We start from the raw sequence: 23337 nt of genomic DNA on the forward strand, positions 1-23337 counted from the left end.
TTGTCTATCTATAGAATTAAAGGGAAAATGTTAGCACAAAAAAATGAAGCAACTTAACATTGAAAGAAATATTTAATAAGGTAAACAAATAAATATTATGGTTTTTTTTTTTTTTTTTTTTTTTTTTGTAAATTTTGATACCCTTAGATATAAATGCTTCATTATTTCATAATCACGATTTCATATTTTTAATTTTATAATTTCTACATGCCATCTTACTAGATTTAAACTGATGATCTAATATCTGAAAAATCCCAAACCCTTAATTTCCGAAGTCCGGATCTCGGTCTTTGTACTGTATTGAAAAAAATTATTTTTGTTACAATTGAGATTTGTATAGATATATGATTATATATATGACATATGATTGATTTTTACAGATATATGATTTATATAGATAGTAGGAAGATTTACATATATATATATATATATATACATATATATATATATAGGCCAATTTATTTACAGGCCACAGAAGACCGTCCATATTATTTTGCTCGAAAATTCGAACCTATAATCAATCAACAAATAATAGAGCAAGTTGAAACCTGGATCTATGGTCCCAAAAAGGGTATGTGAAATTTTTTAACTAGAAAAATGAATTATTGTATTAATATTCTTCAGAATGTTTAGAGGAGAAATTTTAAATTAATTTTATAAACTTAACGACTGTAGTTTGCAGTAAGAAATATTAAAATGTTAAGGTTTCTATTTTTATTGGAAATGAGGCCGCTGGAAATTTTGGTAATTTTTTAATGTTTTATGTTTCATATGTTGCTGTGACTTATTCTACCTGATCAACAGTAACATCAGATCAAGTCTGTGAAATCAGAGCAAATGCACAAAATTCCTCATGGCTAGGATTTAAAATTGTGTCTCTGGTTGCCAAGAGCTTTGGGTATCATACAGCTGACAGTATAACTTTGCCCAGTTTCCACCCCCAATTTTGATGACGAGCACTCCGAGGGGATGGGTCGGTGGGTCTCCTATCTGTCTTCCCTACCACCAACCTCTCGAGAGACTTTAGACCTGCCACATATTTAGAATGCTCCCATGCCACACAGACACTTTACATTTGCAAACATCTATGTCTTCTCCAGGATTCAAACCCCTGTCATTCAGTATTGCGGCCCACCAGCGGCCGAGCGGTAAAGTCGCTGAACACTGGTAGTTCGGTCCAAGATTCGAATCCCGCGAACGGGCTGGCTGCATGGGTGTTTTCGTGGTTTTCCCCATGTGTAAACGTGTATACGAGCCAGTTTCCCTTAGAAAGTCCTCCACGAAGGCATCCCTTCCCTTTGGTAGACAGCCCTAGTGTGCTTTGCCGTAATTAAATACACCACAGCACCTTCAATATTGCAGTTAGTGTCGCTAATTACTATCGTAGTTGGGCAGCATATTTCATATGTTAATGGGTTAACAATTATTTTAACATAAAACGTGATAGGCTACGCCTAAACCATTTTGGCAGTATAGACTGATGTATTAACACAGTTGAATTGGACATTGTTCTCAAAACTCTTACAATTTTTAATAATTTTGAGTAGGTTTTTTTAATATCTTTGTTATTATTAATAGGAAGGGCTACTTCTGTTTTTTCCAGTGACTTTATAAGCAGTGAGCAAGCACAGAAAAAGAGTGCATAGCTGGATTGCAGTGGTATTTACGTAGCGTGTTCGGAAACTAAGTACCGTTTCATTCTAGCACCGTAGCAGCGCTGTGGTAGGCGTCCCGCGCATGCGCACTAGTCTTTCTTTTTCTTGTTCACTGACTTTCAATTGTCACCATTTTGGTTGCTCTATGTTGTGTTTTCAGTTTGCTGTGCACATTCAAAATGTTTAAGACAATTAGTTCTCCTGCTGACTGTGAGATTCGTGCCGTGATTAAATTTTTGAACGCGAGGAATGTTAAACCGGCCGCAATTTATCGTCAAGTGACAGAAGTTTACGGTGAATACGCGATAAGTGATGGAATGGTGAGAAAGTGGGTAAGAATGTTTCACGCCGAGGCTCGGAGTGGTCGGCCTTCTGTTGTCACCGATGATTTGGTAAGGAAAGTTGATGAAGCAATTCATGAGAACAGATGCTTCACAATGACAACTCTTTCAGAGGCATTTCCACAAATTTCACGTACTGTTTTGTTCGAAATTGTGTCTGACCGCTTGAATTATCGCAAACTTGGTGGCAAGTGCTTTGGATCTGATAATGACATGAAAAACGCTGTGGAGTCGTGGTTATCAAACTGGCGGAAAGTATCTTTGACGATGGGATACAAAAACTGGTCACCCGCTATGACAAGTGTTTGATCATTGGCGGAAACTATGTTGAAAAATAGTTTAAGACATGTATTTTCATGTAAAAATAAAATTGGGTTCAAAAAAATTGTTTTACTTTTTTTTTTCCAAAACGGTGCTTAGTTTCCAAATATGCCTCGTATAATAAAATGTTTCTTTTATCTGATTGGCTAAGAACTGTTCACATCTTCTTCATTAGAAGTTTAAAATGACATAATGTGGAATTATATAACACAGTGTCGAAAAAGCCTGTTATTGACATTAGAATATAGAGACAGAATGCCCAAATTAAAAAGAAGAATTAAGGGACTATTGCTAATTTAATGTATAATTCATAGTTATATATTTTTACATATATATTTCATATATATTCTTGGTTTATTGTGTATATAAATGCACACACATATGTATGTACGCATGCACGCAAAATGTTTGTTTATATATATATATATAAAGTAATTAAATAAAAAAGTATATATAACTTGGATATTATTTACGTACTCTTGCTTCATATGCATTTACTAATATCTTTTGCCTAATTATGGCTAAGGACGTTATTTGACTTTATATGGCAATGGTACTATTTTTCAATTTCAGATTGGAAGTGGGTAGCTATTGCTCTAAAAATATTACTGAAAACATTTATTTTTGTTCACTATTTGTATTTACAATAAATTCCCTTAATATGAACTCTCTTAAGACAAACACTTTGTTAACATGAACTAAATTTTGGTCTTAACATGGACTTTCAAAGTTTTTGATATTTTTTCTCTGTTGTCTCTATATTAAGACTGTGTTCAGAAATTTTCTGTCACACTTAACTGAAAACCCACAAAATACATTAAAAAATAAGACTAAAATTTAAAGTAGTTTTTGAAACATAGCTAGCAGGAGTAATGTTACTCAACAATTGCAATCATTGCATCATCGATAAGTTTTAAGGAGTTTGTTAATGCAGATGATGATGTTGCTGTGTGTGCTTCTGTGGAATCTGATGTGCAAGCAGTTGAAACAAATGTAGTTGCTGGAGTGCAGAAAATGCAATCAAAAGAAAGTGGGAAGGACAGTATCATTCCACCCACCCACTAGAAAATATTACACCCCTTGGACCATGTAAAATGTTTTGTTGCAACCTATGAATAGACTGTTAGTTTTTTGAAAGCCTTGAGTTCTGTTGGCCATGAAGTTGATGGTCAGCGAAGTGTAATTTTTCAAGTTTTTGTACAGTAATTAGTGTAGTACTGTAGTGTTTTCTATGGTGACATACATAATATATTGTAGTATCATGTACCTGTATTCTGTAAACAGTTAATGAGGGTTTACTGTATTTTCTATAAGATTTAATACATGAGATTTGAAATGAATTTTGGACAGTACCTAAACGCTTTTATAATTTTGTCATTTTGTTGTGTCAACATTCAAGGTGGATGCCTTTTTGTGGGTTCACAAAATCATACTTATGGTCCCACTTTACAGTGAATATAAACAGCCAGATTTTTCATAGTCTTAAATATTGTGTGCTTTCTAGCAATCCAAAAAAATAACTGTCCCTTTTTTGATGTCATAGATTTAAGTTGTAATCCTACAGTTGCGAATCGCAACATTTCTTTTTGTTGTGTACAAGTTTCTTTTTATTTCATGAGTGCACATTTCTAAAATCATCGTGAAAAAAGTTTTTTCTGTCATCATTTGCATCTTTTTAACATTCTCTTACCAATATCAATAATAAATCATAAATTACTGGTTTTCCTTCCAAACCAAGAATGCATTTTCTTTCATATGGAGGATTTATCGTGTAGACAATCTTGACTGTAGGGCTTTCTTCTGTAAGCTTTATATATATATATATATATATATATATATATATATATATATATATATATATATAATCTATATATATATATATATATAATCTTTATTTTAGAATCTTTGAAGCATTCAGTAGGCAGGGCTATTGTCCATTTTTACCGGTTATCCATATACCCTCGTGTATAAATTTTCATAATTGGGAGTTAAGCATAGATGTAAAAGGTTACTAAATATTTATTTATCATATAATCTGTGAAAGGTATTATTTAAAAATTGTTAAAAAATTGTTATTGAGTTGGTAGTTTTAAAATATATAAATAAAAAAAATACAAATTAATAAAGCTATTAGCTTTAAATATTTATACATTTATATACTCATTTATGTTAATATTTATTTGTATTAATAATTTTCCACAATGTGTTAGGTATTGCAAACTTGGATAGTTATTGGCAAAATGAATATCATGTTGAAGATAAATCTCCATCAGCTGATGATTCACGCATCAGTATGTATGAAAGTTTTGCTAGACTGGGCTTAAAGCAGCTGCAGGCTGCCCAGAAAAACTGTAAAATGAGATTCCTTCATGTTGTTGAAGCTACATTATACAATGTAAATGATGTTTTTAAGGTAATTTTTTTTATTATTATTTTTTAAAAAACTTTGAAGTGCTATTTTTTGTTTCTCTGTCCTTTGGTGAGCAGGTTAAATAATATGTAGTTATATAAGAATATATCTAATGAAATATTATAGTTATCTTCGCATAAAACTGTTAACGTAATTATTTTATGGAAATACATTTTAAATTCTGTAGCCACTTTAAAAACTGTTAAAGTTTTTTAATATATAAAATTAGGGAAAGGCATCTGTATAGAAAGCCATTAATTTGCATGCCTACTTATGTTTAAATTAGTAGTAAAAAATATTATTTAACTTCTGCTTTTGAGGCTTTTGTTTTCCTAACTTGCATATATATTAATCACGGAATAAAACTGAATAATACAGAAAATGGATTGTACAGAATGAAACAATTTTCTGTTGAAATTTTCGTAGTAGCAATTTGAGATAAAGATTTGGCATTTTCAGTAGAATCTTCTGGTACTGTTTTGTTTCAGTTGGAATGCAGAATAAAAAATTTATTTTAGAAATGGTTCCTAAAATTGTTAGATGTTTTGAAATTTACATAAATGCAGTTTTCAAGGAAAAATATTTGTATCTACAAATTGTAAAGCGGTGTAAATTTCAGGATTATTGATTTTAAAGAGAGGTATTTTTAATATATTAAATTTGAAAGGAAAAAAGGGATTTAGCCGAAAGTAAAAATGGAAACATGGCCACTAAACTACATCCTAAGACTATTCAAATATGGGTATCAAGAAAGTGAAGTCTCTGATTCTGGGGGGGGGGGGGAATCCACTGTATTAGAGATCCATTGCATTGGAAGTGGTATTATCTTTTGACACTGAAAGTAACATCATTCATAAAGATCTGAAATTTTAAAAAAGTGTTTAAACCTGACGTTCATTTGCTTTTCCTAAAGCATATTGTAAGAAGAAAAGCAAATTATATGAAAAATACCTAGTGGCTGACAAATGGAAATTATGGTTACACTCAAGGCTAAAATTAATTCACTGCACTATCAGCATAATATTTTAGAACCAAATTTTGAAGAAAAAATTTCAGCTTTATAATGAAAACACATAAAATAAATAAATAAAATAAAAAGCTTTATATGAAGTAAGCCTCTTAGTTACATATCTAAGTCAACTGTCTTGGAAGACACATGGAAAAAGCTGGTAAGCGATGATAAAAGAATGAAAAGGGAAAACAGATAAAACTCAAAAAACATTCTACTTTTAGTGCATTATATTCCTGGATGTGAAGATGAATCTTTACAAAAAATCAAAAATTAGATGAAGGATGATGATCACTATGAAATAACTGATGTAGAAATTGTAAATTGTATTGGTTGCAATGAAAACAAAATCGAAGACCAAAATCAAGCAGCAGCTGGTGAGCCTTGCAAAATTTCTAACAGCAGAGTTAAGGCTTTAGAAACTGGAATTAAATATATTGAGCTACAAGAAGAGGATACAGGAATTGACATTAACCCCTTAACTGCCGCGGGCGTATATATACGCCTTGCTCAGCCGATGCGTTAACTGCCCCAGATGCGCAGCCGATGCGTTAACTTTGCGAATAATTTTAGGTGTAGCAGCGCAAAGCAAATGATAGCAGTTTGGAAGGACGTATATATACGCCTGGGGCAGTTAACAGGCGTATATATACGCCCGCGGCAGTTAAGGGGTTAATGATGCTTGCAAAGATGGTGAGACTTGGCAGTGAAGAAATGGCTTTTGTTAAGAGAGCAGACTGCAATCAAAAATATCTTACAGCCATCACAGGATTGTAAGAGAGCAGACTGCAAACAAAAATATCTTACAGCCATCACAGGATTGTAAGAGAGCAGACTGCAAACAAAAATATCTTACAGCCATCACAGGATTGTAAGAGAGCAGACTGCAAACAAAAATATCTTACAGCCATCACAGGATTGAATTTTTGAAGTATTGCATGTACTGTATTTAACTTTAGACAGTTCTGTGACTGTAAGCTCTTTTTTTTTTCTGCATAATTTCCCACACTTTGTTGTAAAAGTTGAATGGCTCATAATATGTAAAATTGTAGCATACTTTGATGTTTATCGGCTTTTCTTAACGCCTCTATATTATTTGACATTTTCTCTTATCTGATGTTCTACCTTTCTATTTGTGTCGAATAAGCTAGACTGCTGTATTTTCATTTATTCTATAGAACCTTTAACAGGTTAGTATTTAAGGAAGAGACAAAAGTTGTTTAAAACTAATGACTTATTTTCTTCATCTGAGTTGTTCTGATGTGAATAAAACTTCTCATTTAATGGAGCAAATGATCTTGTTATGGGAAATATACCTCTGTTGCTTCACATTCATTAGATTATTTATATACAGTACAAAGTCTTTAATCCAGATGTCCATAATCCAGAATGATCTATAATCCGGACCTCAAAGCTACAAACTTTGTACGCATGCGCATATGCGTTTACACATGCACAAAATACGTTACGCATGTACGTTAAATGTATAATGGATGGTATAAGCCAGGCTAAAATTATCTAATTATCTATTTCAGTTAATGTTGCAGATTGCATTGTTCCTTAATCTTCTAATTGGATCCGGCTTATTATTTTTCGCAGATTGTTAGAGCAATTTTATAAAAAGTAAGCTTGAACTTTCGATTATGTCAAAAAGAGTTTCTGATTCTGGAGCTGCCAAAGGATCTACAAAGCGAAAGCATGTTTCGATGTCCATCAAACAAAAAGTGGAATTGCTGCAAAAAATGGTTAAAGGCATGAAGAAAGTGACAGAGAGGTTAATGAAAACAAAAAAAAAAAAATTCGATTGACAAGTGTGGCGGTATTCTCGGCACAGCAATTACACGACTTGAACAGTGGAATTTTGTAACTGAACAAGAAATTGCCTTTTTATAGAATTAAAGAGAAAGTATTAGCACAAAAAATGAAGCAACTTAAACAACTTCTCTTTATTTCATAAATTACGGTTTCATATTTTTAATTTTATAATTTCTGCATGCCATCTTACCAGATTTAAATTGATGATCTATAATCCAGAAAAATCCCTAATCCGGAATCGCCGAAGTCCTGACGAGTCCAGATTAAAGACTTTGTACTGTACTTATTTATTTACTGTCATTTGTTTCCATGTGTAAAACTCCTTTCATGTTGTATTTCTTGCTAGTATGGTTTAATATACATTAGTGAAACTTGGGAAGTCATGATATTTCAAACTAAAAGAAATTAATTTTTTTTTTTCTTAGTTTTGGGGAAAAGTCATAAATTTGTCATTTATCATCATTTCTGGCATCCTCCCTCCCCTCCCAAAAAAACATTTGTAAGGGAATTAGATTTCCTAGAGGCATTTTACATTCATAAAATTATTTTCATTCTGGCTAGTGATCGCAGTTCTAAGGCCCTTTCTTCAGCTTTTCAAGAATTCATTTCTTAGTTATTTTTCTTTCAGGGACCAGTGGCTTCATTTTTTATCATTTAGCTAAAATATTTTTAAATTTTTTTATTGCTTTCACATAGACGTGGTTCTTTTCCATAGTTATTGCATATACAGCTGAAGAAGGAAGGTTTTATTTTAATGAAACTATTGCCGTGCAAATTTACACATATATTCCTGTTTCCTTTATTAATTGCTTTAAAATCCAACTTTTTCCTCCCTTGCTGTATTCTGGTCTAATTCTAATCATTTTTTGTCCCAAACACTCTGTAGCACCTCTGAATTATTGCCTGGGGACAGTTTCATATTCTGGGATGAAATTTCAATGAATGGTGCTTCTTGAAATGGAAAACACATTAACATTTCAAGTCTCTTTCTGTTTCTATCCAACTCTTGAAACTTTTATAATGCATCTTGACCCTTAATTTCTAGGTTACTTGAAACTTAATGTAATTTCATCAGTAATGACAGAATCTGTGAATCTGAATGCTCTTTTGTAGGCTTGATAATATCTTTTCAATATTCAAAACATCTCTTTTTCTTCTGTTAACTTTTAGGAAACAAACTGTTTGTTAGTCTTCATTAAATTTTAGGTCAAAATGGTATGAATTGAATATTTGGATCTACCAAATTCTTAAACAAGCAATTAGTTTGACATATACAACTGAGACGTCTTCTATCAACCCATATGTGTCAAACTAAACAATGCATTACTTATGAACTAATAGAAAAGTATTTTACATACTTTTTTATATTAGTTTGTAGTTCACAGTTTTTGAGCAGCTTTATTGATTATCAATTAGTGCTTATTCCCTTCTTGTGAAATATGAAAACTTGTGCATGCAATAGTTAATCATTGCCATTTTCATAAAACTTTGGAGAAATACATGTAGCTATTCCACCAAAACATTTATAAGTTTTGTAACACAATTTTACTGTAGTATATTGTTCCATTCTGATGATGCGCTAATTAATTAACATTGCAGTTTTAGATGGCATTCTTTATGAAATATTTATCTTAATTTTGCCAGATTTTTCTCATAAAAATGATTAGTTTATGATTAAATAGCATGATTAAAATTATAAATGTTGCTGCTAATTTCAAAGGTGTGGTGGTTTCTTTTCACACAAAATCTGTATGCCTACTGGAATAATGGGCTGTTAATGAAAACAGTTTTGATAACCTTATTTACATAAGTGAGTGTCTTTCTAATGTTAATAAAGAGGTAGTTATAATAGTTATTTTTTAAAATATTTCAGATAGATAGATTAGTAAATAAATCAATTGCATGAACAATTTGGATTTAAAAAGTTTACAAGTAACTTTATTTGTTTTTAATGCTAATATGCCTTAAACAATTTTATAATTTTATTGTTGTTTTCCTAATAAAAGTATTCTAAAAATACTTGTTGTGGATTTCCTTCCCTTCTGTTTTATGCTTGTATTAACTGAAAATGTAATCTAGGGATTGCTGATCCTATATAAAGCTCATGTTCCTCAAGTGGAGAAACCTGTTATCTTGGAAACTCAAGTGAGACCTATTCAACACTATGTTGTATATAAAAGTATAGGTTCGACTGGACGTCTGAAATTTTTGCAGGTAACATTAAAATGTGATCTGTAAGTTAAAACAAGATATTTTGTTGCTATGAAAATAATTGTAAAATAGCCAGAATTTATTTAAGTTACCGAAGTATTTATTGATATTGTTGCATGTGTACAGGTTTGTAATATATTGCACACAGAACTGATTGTAGTTTGATGAAATTTATTTTACAAAAAGGAACACTATACAGTTCTGGAACTTTGAACAAAAATACTCATATAGCTGATCACAGAGTGCAGTCAGTAGTTACACTTCAAAGTACTAAGAACATTAAACACTAAACATCACAAAGCACAGTTAAGATGAAGCTCCTACGGAGATCTTAGTTCTAAAAACTCATTCCAAGCTAAATAGCTGAGAAACTGATGCCCTCTCTGGTCACAGTTTTTCTTTGACTCAGGAATCTCTAGTATTTACCACTTCTCAAAATTATGGGAAGTCACATGAGGACTAGGTATGGTTACAGCCACATATAGCTTTTACCATCAGAGGCCACATTTAAATTAAGCAGTGATACAGGAGGCTGCTGAAGTTGATATACCTATAAATTTGTTGATGTACCTATAAACCTTTTGCGGAATTATTATAGTTTTTGTATAGTTTTATCACTTTGTTGCATTATATAAAAATTGAAACATTAAGTTATTTGTTAAAAAACATTAAGTCATTTATTAAAATAAAAATTTATAACATAAAATATTTTTGTATTCACATAAGGCTAATAACTTATTATAACATTAATCTTTAATATTTTTTAATAAATAGCTACATATATTTAAATGCTGTTCCGAGTAATAAAAATAAAGTAGAAGTATTTTTCAATAAATTTATAACATTATAAAGAAAAACTGTAGAAAAGTAATAATATTGAGATATAAAAAAACAACATAGCAAAAGTATGTAAAATGTTAAAATCCAATGGAAAATTTAATTTATTGGATATTTGCATTTATTTCTTCCTGAAAGTAAATGAATATTTGGATCAAGCTTTGTAACATGCAGCCTTAGTAGATCCTCTAAATGAGCTTCTGTAATTTGCATTCTTAACCTAGTTTTAATTTTTGTTATAAGAAAAAATGTTGACTCGTAGCAGCAAGTATTTCCAAAGCAGGAAAGTAAACATCATGCATGGTCTCCTAGGCATGGATATTGAACAGCATTTTCCGAGATTTCTATGGGATCATTTTTAGCATAAAAAAAATTGATGATATTATCTTCCTGCAACTCAAATAACTGTGTTTGTAATTCCCTAGAGATATATGAGCTTTGGATATATCTACTAAACATGGTTCAATCATAACAGAAGTGTGCTCGTCAAAATCTGAAAATCTTTCAGTATATTCTTTTATTAAAAAATCCAAAACATCTACTTATTCATTGAATGTTTTCTTTTTATATTTTTGCTCATTCAGCATTTTTGATAGCTCCAGGAAGTGTAGATACATCCGAGCAAGAGAGCTATGTTTTGAAAAATGTTTATTTTCAAAAACGCTTGGATTTGTTGGCACATTTCATATATATGCTTTGTTTTACCTTACAGGCAAATATTTAAGACTAGATTGCCTAAGGAAGTCATTATGACTGCTTTTCAATTTTGATTAGAAAAAGAATTATGTATATAATGACACAGCTACTTATAATTTTGTACAACATATAAATGCGTTTATTAATCATTGTAGTTGCCTCCCCCCTCCTTCATTTCCGGTATAAATAGTACAAAGTCCGAAATCTGAAGTTGGGATTTTTCTGAATAATAGATCATCAGTTTAAATCTAGTAAGATGGCATGTAGAAATTATAAAATAAAAAATATGAAATCGTGATTTATGAAATAATGAAGTATTTATGATCTAAAGAGTATCTTGTTTAGTTACAACTTAATATTTATTTGTTTACCTTATTAAACATTTCTTTCAATGCAAGTTACTTCGTTTTTTGTGCTAATACTTTCTCTTTAATTCTGTAGACAGACATAATAATCTCTTGTTTAGTTACATTGTTGAAGTCCTGTAACTGCTATTTTGAGAATTCTGACTAACTTGTCGATTGAAATTTTCTCATTTTCAGTAACTGCTCTCTCACTTTCTTAACTATTGGTAGTGGTTTTTTCTGGATTTAGAACCATACTACAGATTTCGCCATTCATTAATTAATTGATGATTGAGCAGCATTGTCATCACAATGAAAAACTTCTTTTATATAATCTTCATTTATTACTTCTTCTCCACATTTCTTTATAAAATCCATTAATTGGAAAAAATTCACCTTTGTTTTGCGATATCTGAAAACCTTTAAAATTAGCGGCAATCATCATCAAATTTAGCTATCCTTCACTATACATATTTGTCTATGCGTCATGAGCTTGGCAACTAACGGCAAGTTATTCCGTTAAATTTTATCTTGCTTCTATTGCACTCTGAGACAATTAAGCCTGTATTGTTAGTTATTTATTATATTTATGTCTATTTCTTGCATATGCTTAAGGCTTACCAGAGTTCTGAATAAATAAATTCCCACATATACTTAAGCCTTATTGAGGGCCGGCACTAGATATCTTATCGTCTGATGCAGTCTCTGTGGGTCCTAAATTTTCTGACTCGATGCGGCCACATGAGCCCTGGCGCTGGTTCTGGGTTTATGTGAATAACAAATCAGTTATTCTTAAGTCAAGTAGCCCTAAATGTAATCTTTGAGTCTATGAGTATCATCAACAAAATCTATTTTTAGCATGTGGAAAGAAAGTTTTGGTAAATTTTTCCTCGTCAACATTTTTTAGTGCATTTAACTTAAATTTGTAGTCATTGCCAGGCCTAATGTTAACATAAAAGGTTACCTACTCCTTTATTATACAATTATTAACATAAAAAAATTGTTTAGGCATCGCTACATGAGTCATCACTCAATTTGTCAGGTTTTGATAAACATGCGGTGATGAAAATGTATAATAAATAATGATTTGCCGGGTTGACGTCAGATCAACAATGTATCTGTGTGGAATGTTTGGGTTTGAGATGTATGCCAAGCACATATGCTGCAATGGAGTCAAATTACTGACTGGACAAATTTAAGATACAATAATTGTTTCTTCAACAACAAGGTATTTTATTTAGTCTCAAAGTGAAATTAAAAATTAGGACTCTCCAGATGTTTTATTATGCGCGGAGGGGGGAATTAAATGCACATGCGTAAAGCCTATGAGAAAACATTGTTGGTGGTTTTGAGGTCCGGATTTTAGATTATTCTGGATAATGGATGTCCGGATTTCGGAATTTGTACTGTATTGTACTTTTATACCTGTATTTGTACTGTTATACCTGTATTGCCCGAAAGCAGTGATTTTGGCTACTTGGAAAATTTTAAATAATCAAATGACTTTTATTAATGAATTGAGTAAATTTCTTATATGACCAGTTCGGTGACCAGCTCGGAAATTTCTTATATAACCAGGATTGGAATAACAGTTATACTTTTTTTTATTACCGTCACATGATACAAGTTCATGATAAATTGTTGATTTGAGCATATACAAGATAAGTTGCAGTTGTTCAATAACTAAAGTAGTACTTGTTATTCGAATCTTTATGCCAGGCCTGCCGACACGCCTCGTTCCCATTGAATGCACTATAACATAGTTCAGGGGGAAAGGAGGATCCCATACTGTAATCGATACGTTTTGACAGAGTGGGAGAACCACGAGCTGCACCCATGTCAACTTTGGACAGGCCTGCTTTATGCGCTGAGAGTTGTTCTAACACGTTGTTTAGTTGATTTCTTTTGTGCCCTAAATTCATGAAAGAAATGTCGAATAGAAAAGAGTTATCTGAAAACCTAAGAAACATAGGTGAAGAGTGTTCCGATATAGAATCAGATGCAACAAATTGGGAACTATCATCTGAAGAGAAATCGGATTATATTCAAAGTGAGACGTCTGATGCTACAGATAGTGATGAAGAGGCGATCACCAACGATGAAAATGAAAGTGTCATCAATGTGCCCAGGAAAAGGTGTAGGGTGCTAAGTAGTTCAGACTGTGATGAAGAAACTGAAAACACCTTTTAGGAGACTGAAACAGCTGCTGATGCTACTGTGTGGTTAAAATTTGACGAAGGTGGTATTCCTGGAAGGTTACCATCTATTTGTGTTTTCAAAGGTGTGAAAAGGCCAACAGGCAACACAAAAAGGAACATTACAACAGATAATCTGGTCAATGCATTCTCGTTGATAATAGATAACTATACAGTCAAAAGTCGTTAATCCGGACTCGTCGGGACTTCGGCGATTCCGGATTATAGATCATCAGTTTAAATCTTGTAAGATGGCATGCAGAAATTCTAAAATTAAAAATATGAAACCATAATTTGTGAAATAAAGAATAATTATGATCTAAAGGGTATCAAAATTTACCAAAAAAAAAAAAAAGCTTAATATTTATTTGTTTACTTTATTAAACATTTCTTTCAATGTAAATTGTTTAAGTTGCTTCGTTTTATGTGATAATACTTTCTCTTTAATTCTATAAACAGACATAATTTCTTGTTCAGTTACAAAGTTCCGCTGTTCAAGTTCTGTTAATTGCTGTGCCGAGAATATCGACTAACTTGTCAATCGAAATTTTTTTCGTTTTCACTAACCTCTCTGTCACATTCTTCATGTCTTCATCCATTTTTTACAGCAATTCCACTTTTTGTTTGTTGGACATCGAAACATACTTTCGTTTTGTAGATCCTTTGGAAGTTCCAGCATCGGAAATTCTATTTCACATAATCGAAAGTTCAAGTTTACTTTTATAAAATTGCTCTTACAGTCTGCAAAAAATAATAAGTGGGATCCAATTCGAAGATTAAGGAACAACGCAATCATTAACATTAACTGAAATAGATAATTAGATAATTTTAGCTTACACCATCCGTTATACATTAAATGTGCAGGTGAAAACATATTCTGCACTTGCGCACACGCATATGCGCAGTAGTCAAGTTCTTACGCGCACGCGTAAAATGCCTGTTCGCATGTGCCAACGCGGCGCATGCGCAGAAAGTTTTTAGCTTTGAAGTCCGGATTATGGTCCCTTTGATGTCCAAATTAACGACTTTTGACTGTATTATCAAACATATAAAAAAAGTGTACAGAAGAAGAAGGCCGTCAAATTTTGGGGTACAATTTGACAACAACATTACCAGAAATACGTGCCTTTATTGGGATTTTATATGCTCGTGGAACTTACGAGGCAAAAAATTTAAAACTGAGTTATTTATGGTCAGCAAAGTGGGGTCCCGAATTTCTTAGAAGAACTATGCTCAGAAATAAGTTCAAGCAAATCCTACGATTTATTCATTTTGACAAAAGAACTGGAAGAAGTAGACAAATAAATTTGCCTTGGTTTCGGAAATATGGGATAAGTTCATTGAAAATAGTCAAGCTTGCTATCAACCAGGTTAAAATATAACAGTTGACAAGCAATTATTTCCGGCAAAAGCCAGGTGCTAGTTTATACAGTATATGCCAAATAAACCCAACAAATTTAGCATTGAATTCTGGCTTGCATCAGATGTTAGTAGCAAGTACATTTTGAATGGTTTTCCTTACTTGGGGAAAGATTAACAATGACCATCGTCGATGATTCTTAGTGAATACTTGTCAGTGAACTTGTTCTGAAACTTGTTGAGGCATATACAAGCTGTGGAAGGAATATCACGACCGATAACTTTTTCACTAGCATGTCACTCGCAAAGAAAATATTGGCCAAAAAAAACAACACTAGTTGGAACTATTAGAGGAAATAAAAGAAAACTATCTAAAGCAGCCAAACAAATGAAGGATAACATGCCTCATTTTTCCATTCTCCTATATAAATCAGAAAATTGTTCCTGCAATATATAAAAGCAAACCGAATAAAAGAGTAGCTGTTCTAAGTTACAGGCATAAATTTATGAAAATTGATAAAAGTAATAAAAAATGTTACCGGACTCTATTCAATTTTACAACAAAACAAAATTTGGAGTTGGTATGACAGATCAAATGGCCAGAAAATGTACAGTAAAATCTAGTTCTCGTAGATGGTCCCTCCAAATATTTTTTCAATATTTAAGATTTTTCTGCTATAAATGCTTGGATCCTTTACAAAGAAGCAACTGGGATACAAATACAATGAAAACAGTTTTTGTTTCAATTAGCAGAATAGCTTTCCACGGATTACAGAGCTAGAAAAATTCATCAGAACATGAAGACCCACAAAGATCAGCTGCAACATCATCAAATGCAACATATTCTTAATGAAAAATTTGTCAAGTATGACTTTGCCACAATAACAAAACAAATAATATATGTGAAAAATGTCAAAAGTATGTTTGCAGAAGATGTACACATTAAAAAGATTTCCACTTTCATTTGCTTAAAATGTACAAATAATGCATAATTCCCCCTCAAAAAGGAAGTAAATTTTTTATTGTTAATACTTACTAATAAGTAAATAATATAAAAAATATTTAAAATTATTTTAAACAATTTTTTTTACACATTAGTTGTGCTTTCACAATGCAGTCATTTTGACTGCTTTGGGGCAATATAGGTATATACAGTAGAAGTTTGTGTACAGCGAGCACAGCAGTGTCTTGATTTTCCAGCTATTGGATGAGGATCCTCAACATTCAGGATTTTATAAGTACTTTTAACCCAGCAGTAATTTTTAAACTTTTGGTGGGACATATATGTCCTGTCAAAGGGTTAAACATTTATGTTCCTTATGAATCAAGTAGTGTTTATTTGCATTCACGTTTTTCAAAGTAGTCAAAATTGTGGTCCACTGTGAACACATCATATTATCTTTCACCTCATCTTAAAGAAATAGCCTAACTCTCACTTTATATTAAGTGTTCTGTTTTCGTAATTTTGTTCTCTTACTGTCTGACATGATGAAGAAAAAACAAATATAAAATAGTATTCTAAAGAAAGTGTACAAAAATGCTATAAAACCGTGTATTATTAAAACCTCAGAATAAGTAAAACAATAACTAGTTTTAGCAAAATGGTCGATAGCTATGCAAGACGAGACTGTTACAAGCACGCACAGATAAGTACAAATCACCAACTCTGCAACATAGGGAGGACAGGGTTAGTTATTTCAAGTAGGGGTGAACCATAGCCAAGAATAATACAAAACAGAAGAATTTCTATTGTTGGTCATTGGCAAACTGAAAAGTATGCTAGAATGGTCATAATTTCAGATTATGAAAGACTGCTAGAACTGTAACACTGCAGCATTCTAATTCATGTTATGCTCAATAGATGGCAGCATGTTATTTAATTCTATTAATTTTCAAATTGTCATAATCTATATAATTAAATATTTATTTATCAAATGCCTGGCGATTGACCATCAGATCATTAGGCAAATGTAATTAAATATTAATTAATACAAGAGCTAGGCAAGCCATACAAGGACTTGTTCAAGCTCATCTAATGACCTTGGAGGAGGACTTATGGGCATACCCAAAAAATTCCCTCTGTATGCACAGAAAAATTTAATGTAAAAGTCTACTATAGGTTAATTTTAACCTTCTTTATTTATATTAGATAGCAGCACAACCCAAACCAGTCTACACATTTTAGCCATATGTAGTTTTTAAAGACTCATTATTCAAAGAAATCTTCCAGATTGTTTTGGGGATATAAAAGGAATTATTTGAAAAGAATTTTTATGTTTTTTTCTTGGCTGTATGCTGGTCTCTTTATTCTGTATTAGTTTTAAATTTTTCCCGTGAAATCTTGCCTAAAATCGAACGAGGAACATCTGGTGCGCCCAGAGTGTGATCACTAAAACACTAGGACCAGACAACCAACTGTATCTTTGCTTCATGCAGTATTTTCTTTGGTGAGCTCATATACAACAGAAAGGTGGGTACACATCTGGTTTTCATTTCCTGTTTTTCTTTCTTTTGGGGGCCCGGGAAGTGGGGGTTGGTTATCAACTAAGAAATTGTTGGGATGTTTTTCTAAAGGTTGGGGGTAATTTTACCAGTTAGTTCTTCAATTTTTCACTAAAGCAGCTCTCTTTTTTTCTTTTGCTTTCATTGAAAGAAGTTTTGTTAGCTCTATATTTTGATAGTTTTAAGTTGTAGATGTTTATTTTATTTTATAGTTTATAGATATAACATTATTTTTCTCTGGCTTTTAATTATTTTGCAAATGGATCAGAGAAGGCTGACCATTTCTGAAGCACTGAAAATGCTAAATGAATTACCTTCAGATAGTGAATCCAATACTGATCCTGGTATAAATGCAAAAAATGCAGTGTTGGGTTGTGCATTTTCAAAGGTGCTGTCTCTTGCTATAAAGAGTACCACCAAAAAAAAAGGACAAAGTGTAAATATGAAATGTAAATAATGTGTCATAAAAACCAAGTTACCTTCCCACCCCCATTTACATGCATGTAGTCATCATATAACCAAAAAGCATTTTTTAGGGGACGGTGTAGAGTAGCAGGCCTCTCTGTGGTGTATCCTAGGTAATGCTAAATCTGCTATTGTGATAATCAGAATCTAGTGTTTTTTGAATCATAGGCATAATTTTTCATTGTATTACGCGCTTCCTAGCAATGCTTACATCAGCGATATTTTTGAAGCTCTATTCATTCAGTTAGCTCTATTCTCTGCGGGCTTGCTGAATTCACTGACACTTTGCACTAACCCGCAGTACTTAATAGAATGAAAACTGTAAGTGCTGTCATTATAAAATTTTATCTAGGTACACCTCTAGGCCTAATTAAATTGCCTAATTTGTGTTTGTTGAAATTCCAAATTTAAAAGGTAGTGTGCTGGAAAGGGTTAAAGTCGCAACCTGTGTCCCAAGGTAGTCCGAAAAATGCTCTATTGGATTGAGATCTGAGAATTGAACTGACCTTTCCATCTGCTTCATACTGGGATCCTCTTCAGCAACCCAAGCTCGGTGCAGTCGTGCATTGTTGTCCATCAGGAGAAATCCATGACTGCAGCAGCATATAGGCATACATATTGATCAAGAATCTTGTCCTGATATCTCAAACTGGTCAAAGTTCCTCCATGGAATACATGTAGGTCAGTGTCACCACTGAGAGTGATCCTAGCCCAAAGCATTATTCCACCACTTCTGTAACTGTGTCTTTCCACAATGTGAGGTTAGTTTTATCTGGGGTGTTGTTCCCTCCAGATCATATGATACTTTGAATCACTCTCCAATGTGAATCTGGACTCATCTGTGAGGAAAATAGACACCCATTGTTGATTAGTCCAGAAGACTTGTTCTCTTGCCCAATGTAAACACTATGTCCTTGTTTCAAAGGGACACAAATAACTGGTCATCTTGCATGCAGACCTGTATTATGCAGGCATCTATCTACATACTGTAGTAGCTGAGATTCTCGTTCCTGTTGCCACTAAGTGATCTGTCATGAGCTGAGGCACAATAATGTTACTCCTCCTTCGAGCCGAAAGAGCTAAATAATGATCTCCCATAGGTGCTAAAACTCTTGGTCTGTCTGGAACATGTCTTCTTGACAAAGAATACTCGGATTCAAACTTATTCCATATTTGGTGGACCACACTACGAGAGATACTGAGACATCTAGCAGCACTTTCATTTCCATTCATCTGATTTTCCACCACCTCAACGAATTGGGCAAACGACTTCTCCTAGACATAAATAGACTCTTCTGGATATTGTCAAGAAAATTGCTAATAACAGCAGAAGATGAACAACTCATGAACAAAACTTACAATTTTTGCGTTTTTTCTCCAGCTCATATATAAGAATTCATTTCTATAAAATAATAATGGTAGCTATTGTTTTTGCATATTTTGTTTTAAACTTTGTAATTATCATGCATATAAACTGTGAATTTAAATATTATTGACATTTTTGTAATGGTGAGCTTTGAAAAACATGCTGTTCCTTAACTTTTAGAGGGCATTGTATTTTACACATACGCAGTCAGGCTTCAAAGTCTGAGCTCATAAAAAAAAATAAACGCTATAAAAGAAATTTATTTTACAAGTTATTCTACTTTGTGTAGTTATACTTTGGTTGGTGCGATTTGCAAGCTGTTCCATAGCATGTTGGAAGTCCTCTGCTGGAATGCCTTTAAGCTCCCTCATAATAATTTGTTAGATCTTCGAATCAGTGGCTATTCAGCTTTAATTTCAATTTTGGAAATTAAAAGTAATCTGGTGGTGATAAATCCAGTCAAAAGCAGGGCCTTGTACAGCTACATCCCCTTCCCTGAAACACATGAATAATTTGCATTGTTGTTCAACAGCACATTGTCATGTTGCAAGAACCAATTTTTTTTCCGTTAAAGTCTCGATGCATATGTACGATGGAATTCAGTAGCCGATCCAATACACTTATGTAAAAAAATGTATTCACTGTTTTTCGTTCTGTAATGGATTCCTGATGAATTATCCCTCTGCAGAAAAAAAAAAAAAAGTAGTTAACATTGTCTTCATTTGGAGTTTTAGAAATGCACTTTCTTTGGCTTTGGCAAGTTTTGGCCAACACACACTGTCTCTTCACTTCTGGATCACAGGAGAAGCACCACAATTTATTACCTGCGATAATTAAAAAGAAAAAAAAAAAAAAATCTGGATTGTAATTTTGCATGCCAAGAAATCCTGACAAGTAGCCACACTATCATCTTTTGTTTTGTTGTTAATGAGTGCGGAAAAAAACATGCGCACGATTTTCTTTTTCCTAAATCCTCACCAATTATTGTTTGGACAATTTTATCAATGTTTAAATATTCTACAAGCATTCTAATTGTTAATTGAAGAAAACTTCAATGTTCGGCTTGTGCAAGGGTATGCTGTCCTTTTGTCATTTTTTATGTCATGTCTACCATCTTAAAATCTACCAAACCAAAAAAAAAAAAAAAAAAAAAAAACCCACATACACACATTAGAACATGACAAACACTCTTCATCATAAGAATTCTGCATCATTTGATAAGTTTCACTAGCAGTTTGCCAGTTTTAAAACAAAATTTTATCGCACATCTTTGTCGCAAATACGATTCCATTACAAACAGAAATGACATTCAAACACCAAATGATAATTTTCTCCAACTCGGTTCATCCTGCATGATTAGCAGACTAAAATCAAAATGTTTTTTTACTGCCTAGTTCCATTTGTTTCAAACAGACAATTAATATTCTGTGAGTCTTAAAACTTTTTGCCAGACCATGTATTATGAAACTTTTTATCAGTTCTTTAGCATTTTTATATTCATTTGTCTACAAGTTAAATATATATATATGTGTATTTATTGGGGGGAAAAAAAAAAAAAAAGGCAGTGTATCTATGGAGCTGGGCAGTTTAAGCCCATATTCTCCAAAATCCTTATTTTAATAATAATACAGATAATATGTTACATTATTTTATTATTGTTACACCAATATATTGGTCTCTTACTAAGCAAAAATTTATGGACTAGATGTAACTGACCAAATTGATTATAGACTCTGTTGCAAAAAAATATATGTACGAAGAAAAAATTGAGCCACAACTACAAAACATGGCGTGCAAATGGGATTTGGCGAGTTGAGTAGGTGATTAATCTTGCAGCACCAGTCTGCATTTTGGAGTGATACAATGTGCGTCTGAAGTGCACAGCTGATAGATAGAATGTAAAAGGGCAGGTGCGGGAAGTGACGAGCATTTACAACAAAGCTGATGTCTTGGATTAGGGGTCTTCAACCCATGGCCCCTGAAGACATTTTAGTGGCCCCACATTTGAATTTCAAGAAAAATTGCCATGTCGGCTTTTTGTCATAATTTGTTTTTCTTATTCTTGATATTTAAAACATTTTATTAACATGCATGATATTATTTGAGATAAGATTTTCTAAAAATGGCGAATTTTTCAAAAATTTCACATTATCTTATGTAATTTTAAAAATAAAAATTTTGACTATGCATAAACTCTTAATTCCATAAAAAGTGTAGATTTTTATTTCTAACAGATTTGAAACAGATGTCAATCTTTCGACTTTACCAAAGGTAACCTTCAACGTGCTGCTACTATAAAAGGGAGGGGGAATAAATTAACAGAATTTTGTTTCTCCTAATGTTGCAAAGGGAACAGTTGTTGTCAAAGGGAATGGTGATCAAAAACATCCTGTTTGATTTGGTGATAAGCAGGTTTTCTACAGTTGATTTTAAGCTAGGTTACTCATGCTCATTCCACATTCTAAAATTCAGAAGCGTTTATATTCTTTGAATGAGTATACAATGGCAAGCCGTGTTAACAAAAAAGAAAAGTTGAAAGAAAAGTGCAATTGTTTTTCAAGAAAAGTGGTCAGATCTTTATTTATTAATTTTTTTGTTCTATTTAAGTTTTCTTATTTGCAACGACAGTGTGGATGTGATGAAGGAATACAGCATTAAGAGACATTCTGATACTAAGCACAATGAGAAATATTCTGCATTGGAAGGTCATTTTCGAAGTGATAAGGTGAGTAAATTAGAATCTGAAAATAGTGTTCATGTTAGTTACATGATAGCAGAAAAAATTGCTAAGCAAGGAAAACCTTTTACTGATGTGTAATTTGTGAAAGCATCTCTTCAGAGTGCAGTGGATGTGCTTTGTCCATCACAGGCTGAAGTCATATTGAATATTAGCTTGTCTGGTGTGACAGTAGCGAGATGCATAGAGGATCTCGCAACAGATATATTCAGTAAATTAAAATCAAAATGCAAAAAATTTAAGTTTTGTTCTGCAGCGATGGATGAATCAACAGATGCGATAGTTATTGGACAAGTAGCCATTTTTTTCCATGACATTGATAGAGACTTCACAATTGTAGAGGAATTAACCAGTGTCGTTGCACTTAAAGGTACAGCACGAGAAACATATTTGTATTCGAGTCTGACACAAACTTTGGATAAATGTGAGTTAGACTTCAGCAATATATCAGCTATAATCATGGGCAGTGTTAAATCTCTGACTGGAGAGAAAATAGGAGTAACATTACTCAAATCTGATGTGAAGGCAAGTGAAAATAATGATGACTTTCCTCTGAATCATCTGCCAAGAAAATTTGTGTAAGAAGGTGCTTTTTCAAACTTTGAACATGTGATGAATGTTGTTGTTAAAGTGGTTAATATCATTCCATCTAAAGGACTTAATCACAGGCAATTTCAGCAGTTCTTGAGTGATTTGGAAGCTGAAAATTGTGTTGCGTATTACTCAGAAGTACATTGGTTAAGCCAAGGAAAGATGCTTCAGTGCCTGTTTTCTTTGAAGAACGAAGTTCAACAATTTGGGGTAGCTAAAGGGAAATCTATTCATGAGTTCAATGATAAGAAATGGTTGAGAGGCTTTGAATTTCTAGTCAATATTACAGGTCATCTTAATGATTTGAACTACTGCTTACTGGGAAAAGATCTACTTGGTCATAATCTTTATCACTTTGTGAAAGCTTTTGAGACAAAATTAATCTTTTGGGTGTCAGTTGCTAAATATGAATTCCACTCTTCCAAAATTGATGGAGTGTGTGAAGAACTCTACAACATGGAATTCAAATAATTATGTAAATTG

At 32.6% G+C, this 23337-nt stretch overlaps 1 protein-coding gene across 2 annotated transcripts in view; it reads left to right on the forward strand.

The window, feature by feature from the left end:
- The window catches only part of LOC118191544 (xylosyltransferase Oxt-like), a 142657-nt gene that overhangs the window by 102652 nt on the left and 16668 nt on the right, over window positions 1–23337 (forward strand). For both annotated transcript variants that reach the window (XM_035362340.2, XM_035362341.2), the window contains 3 exons: window positions 469–571; window positions 4528–4730; window positions 9631–9765. In XM_035362340.2, coding sequence (XP_035218231.2) covers window positions 469–571; window positions 4528–4730; window positions 9631–9765 — 441 coding nt within the window. The remainder of the gene's footprint in view (window positions 1–468; window positions 572–4527; window positions 4731–9630; window positions 9766–23337) is intronic.

The sequence above is a fragment of the Stegodyphus dumicola genome, chromosome 5, assembly GCF_044657685.1.
Source record: "Stegodyphus dumicola isolate Sdum_Otavi_A_Nest chromosome 5, ASM4465768v1".
In the NCBI taxonomy this organism is placed as follows: Eukaryota; Metazoa; Arthropoda; class Arachnida; order Araneae; family Eresidae; genus Stegodyphus; species Stegodyphus dumicola.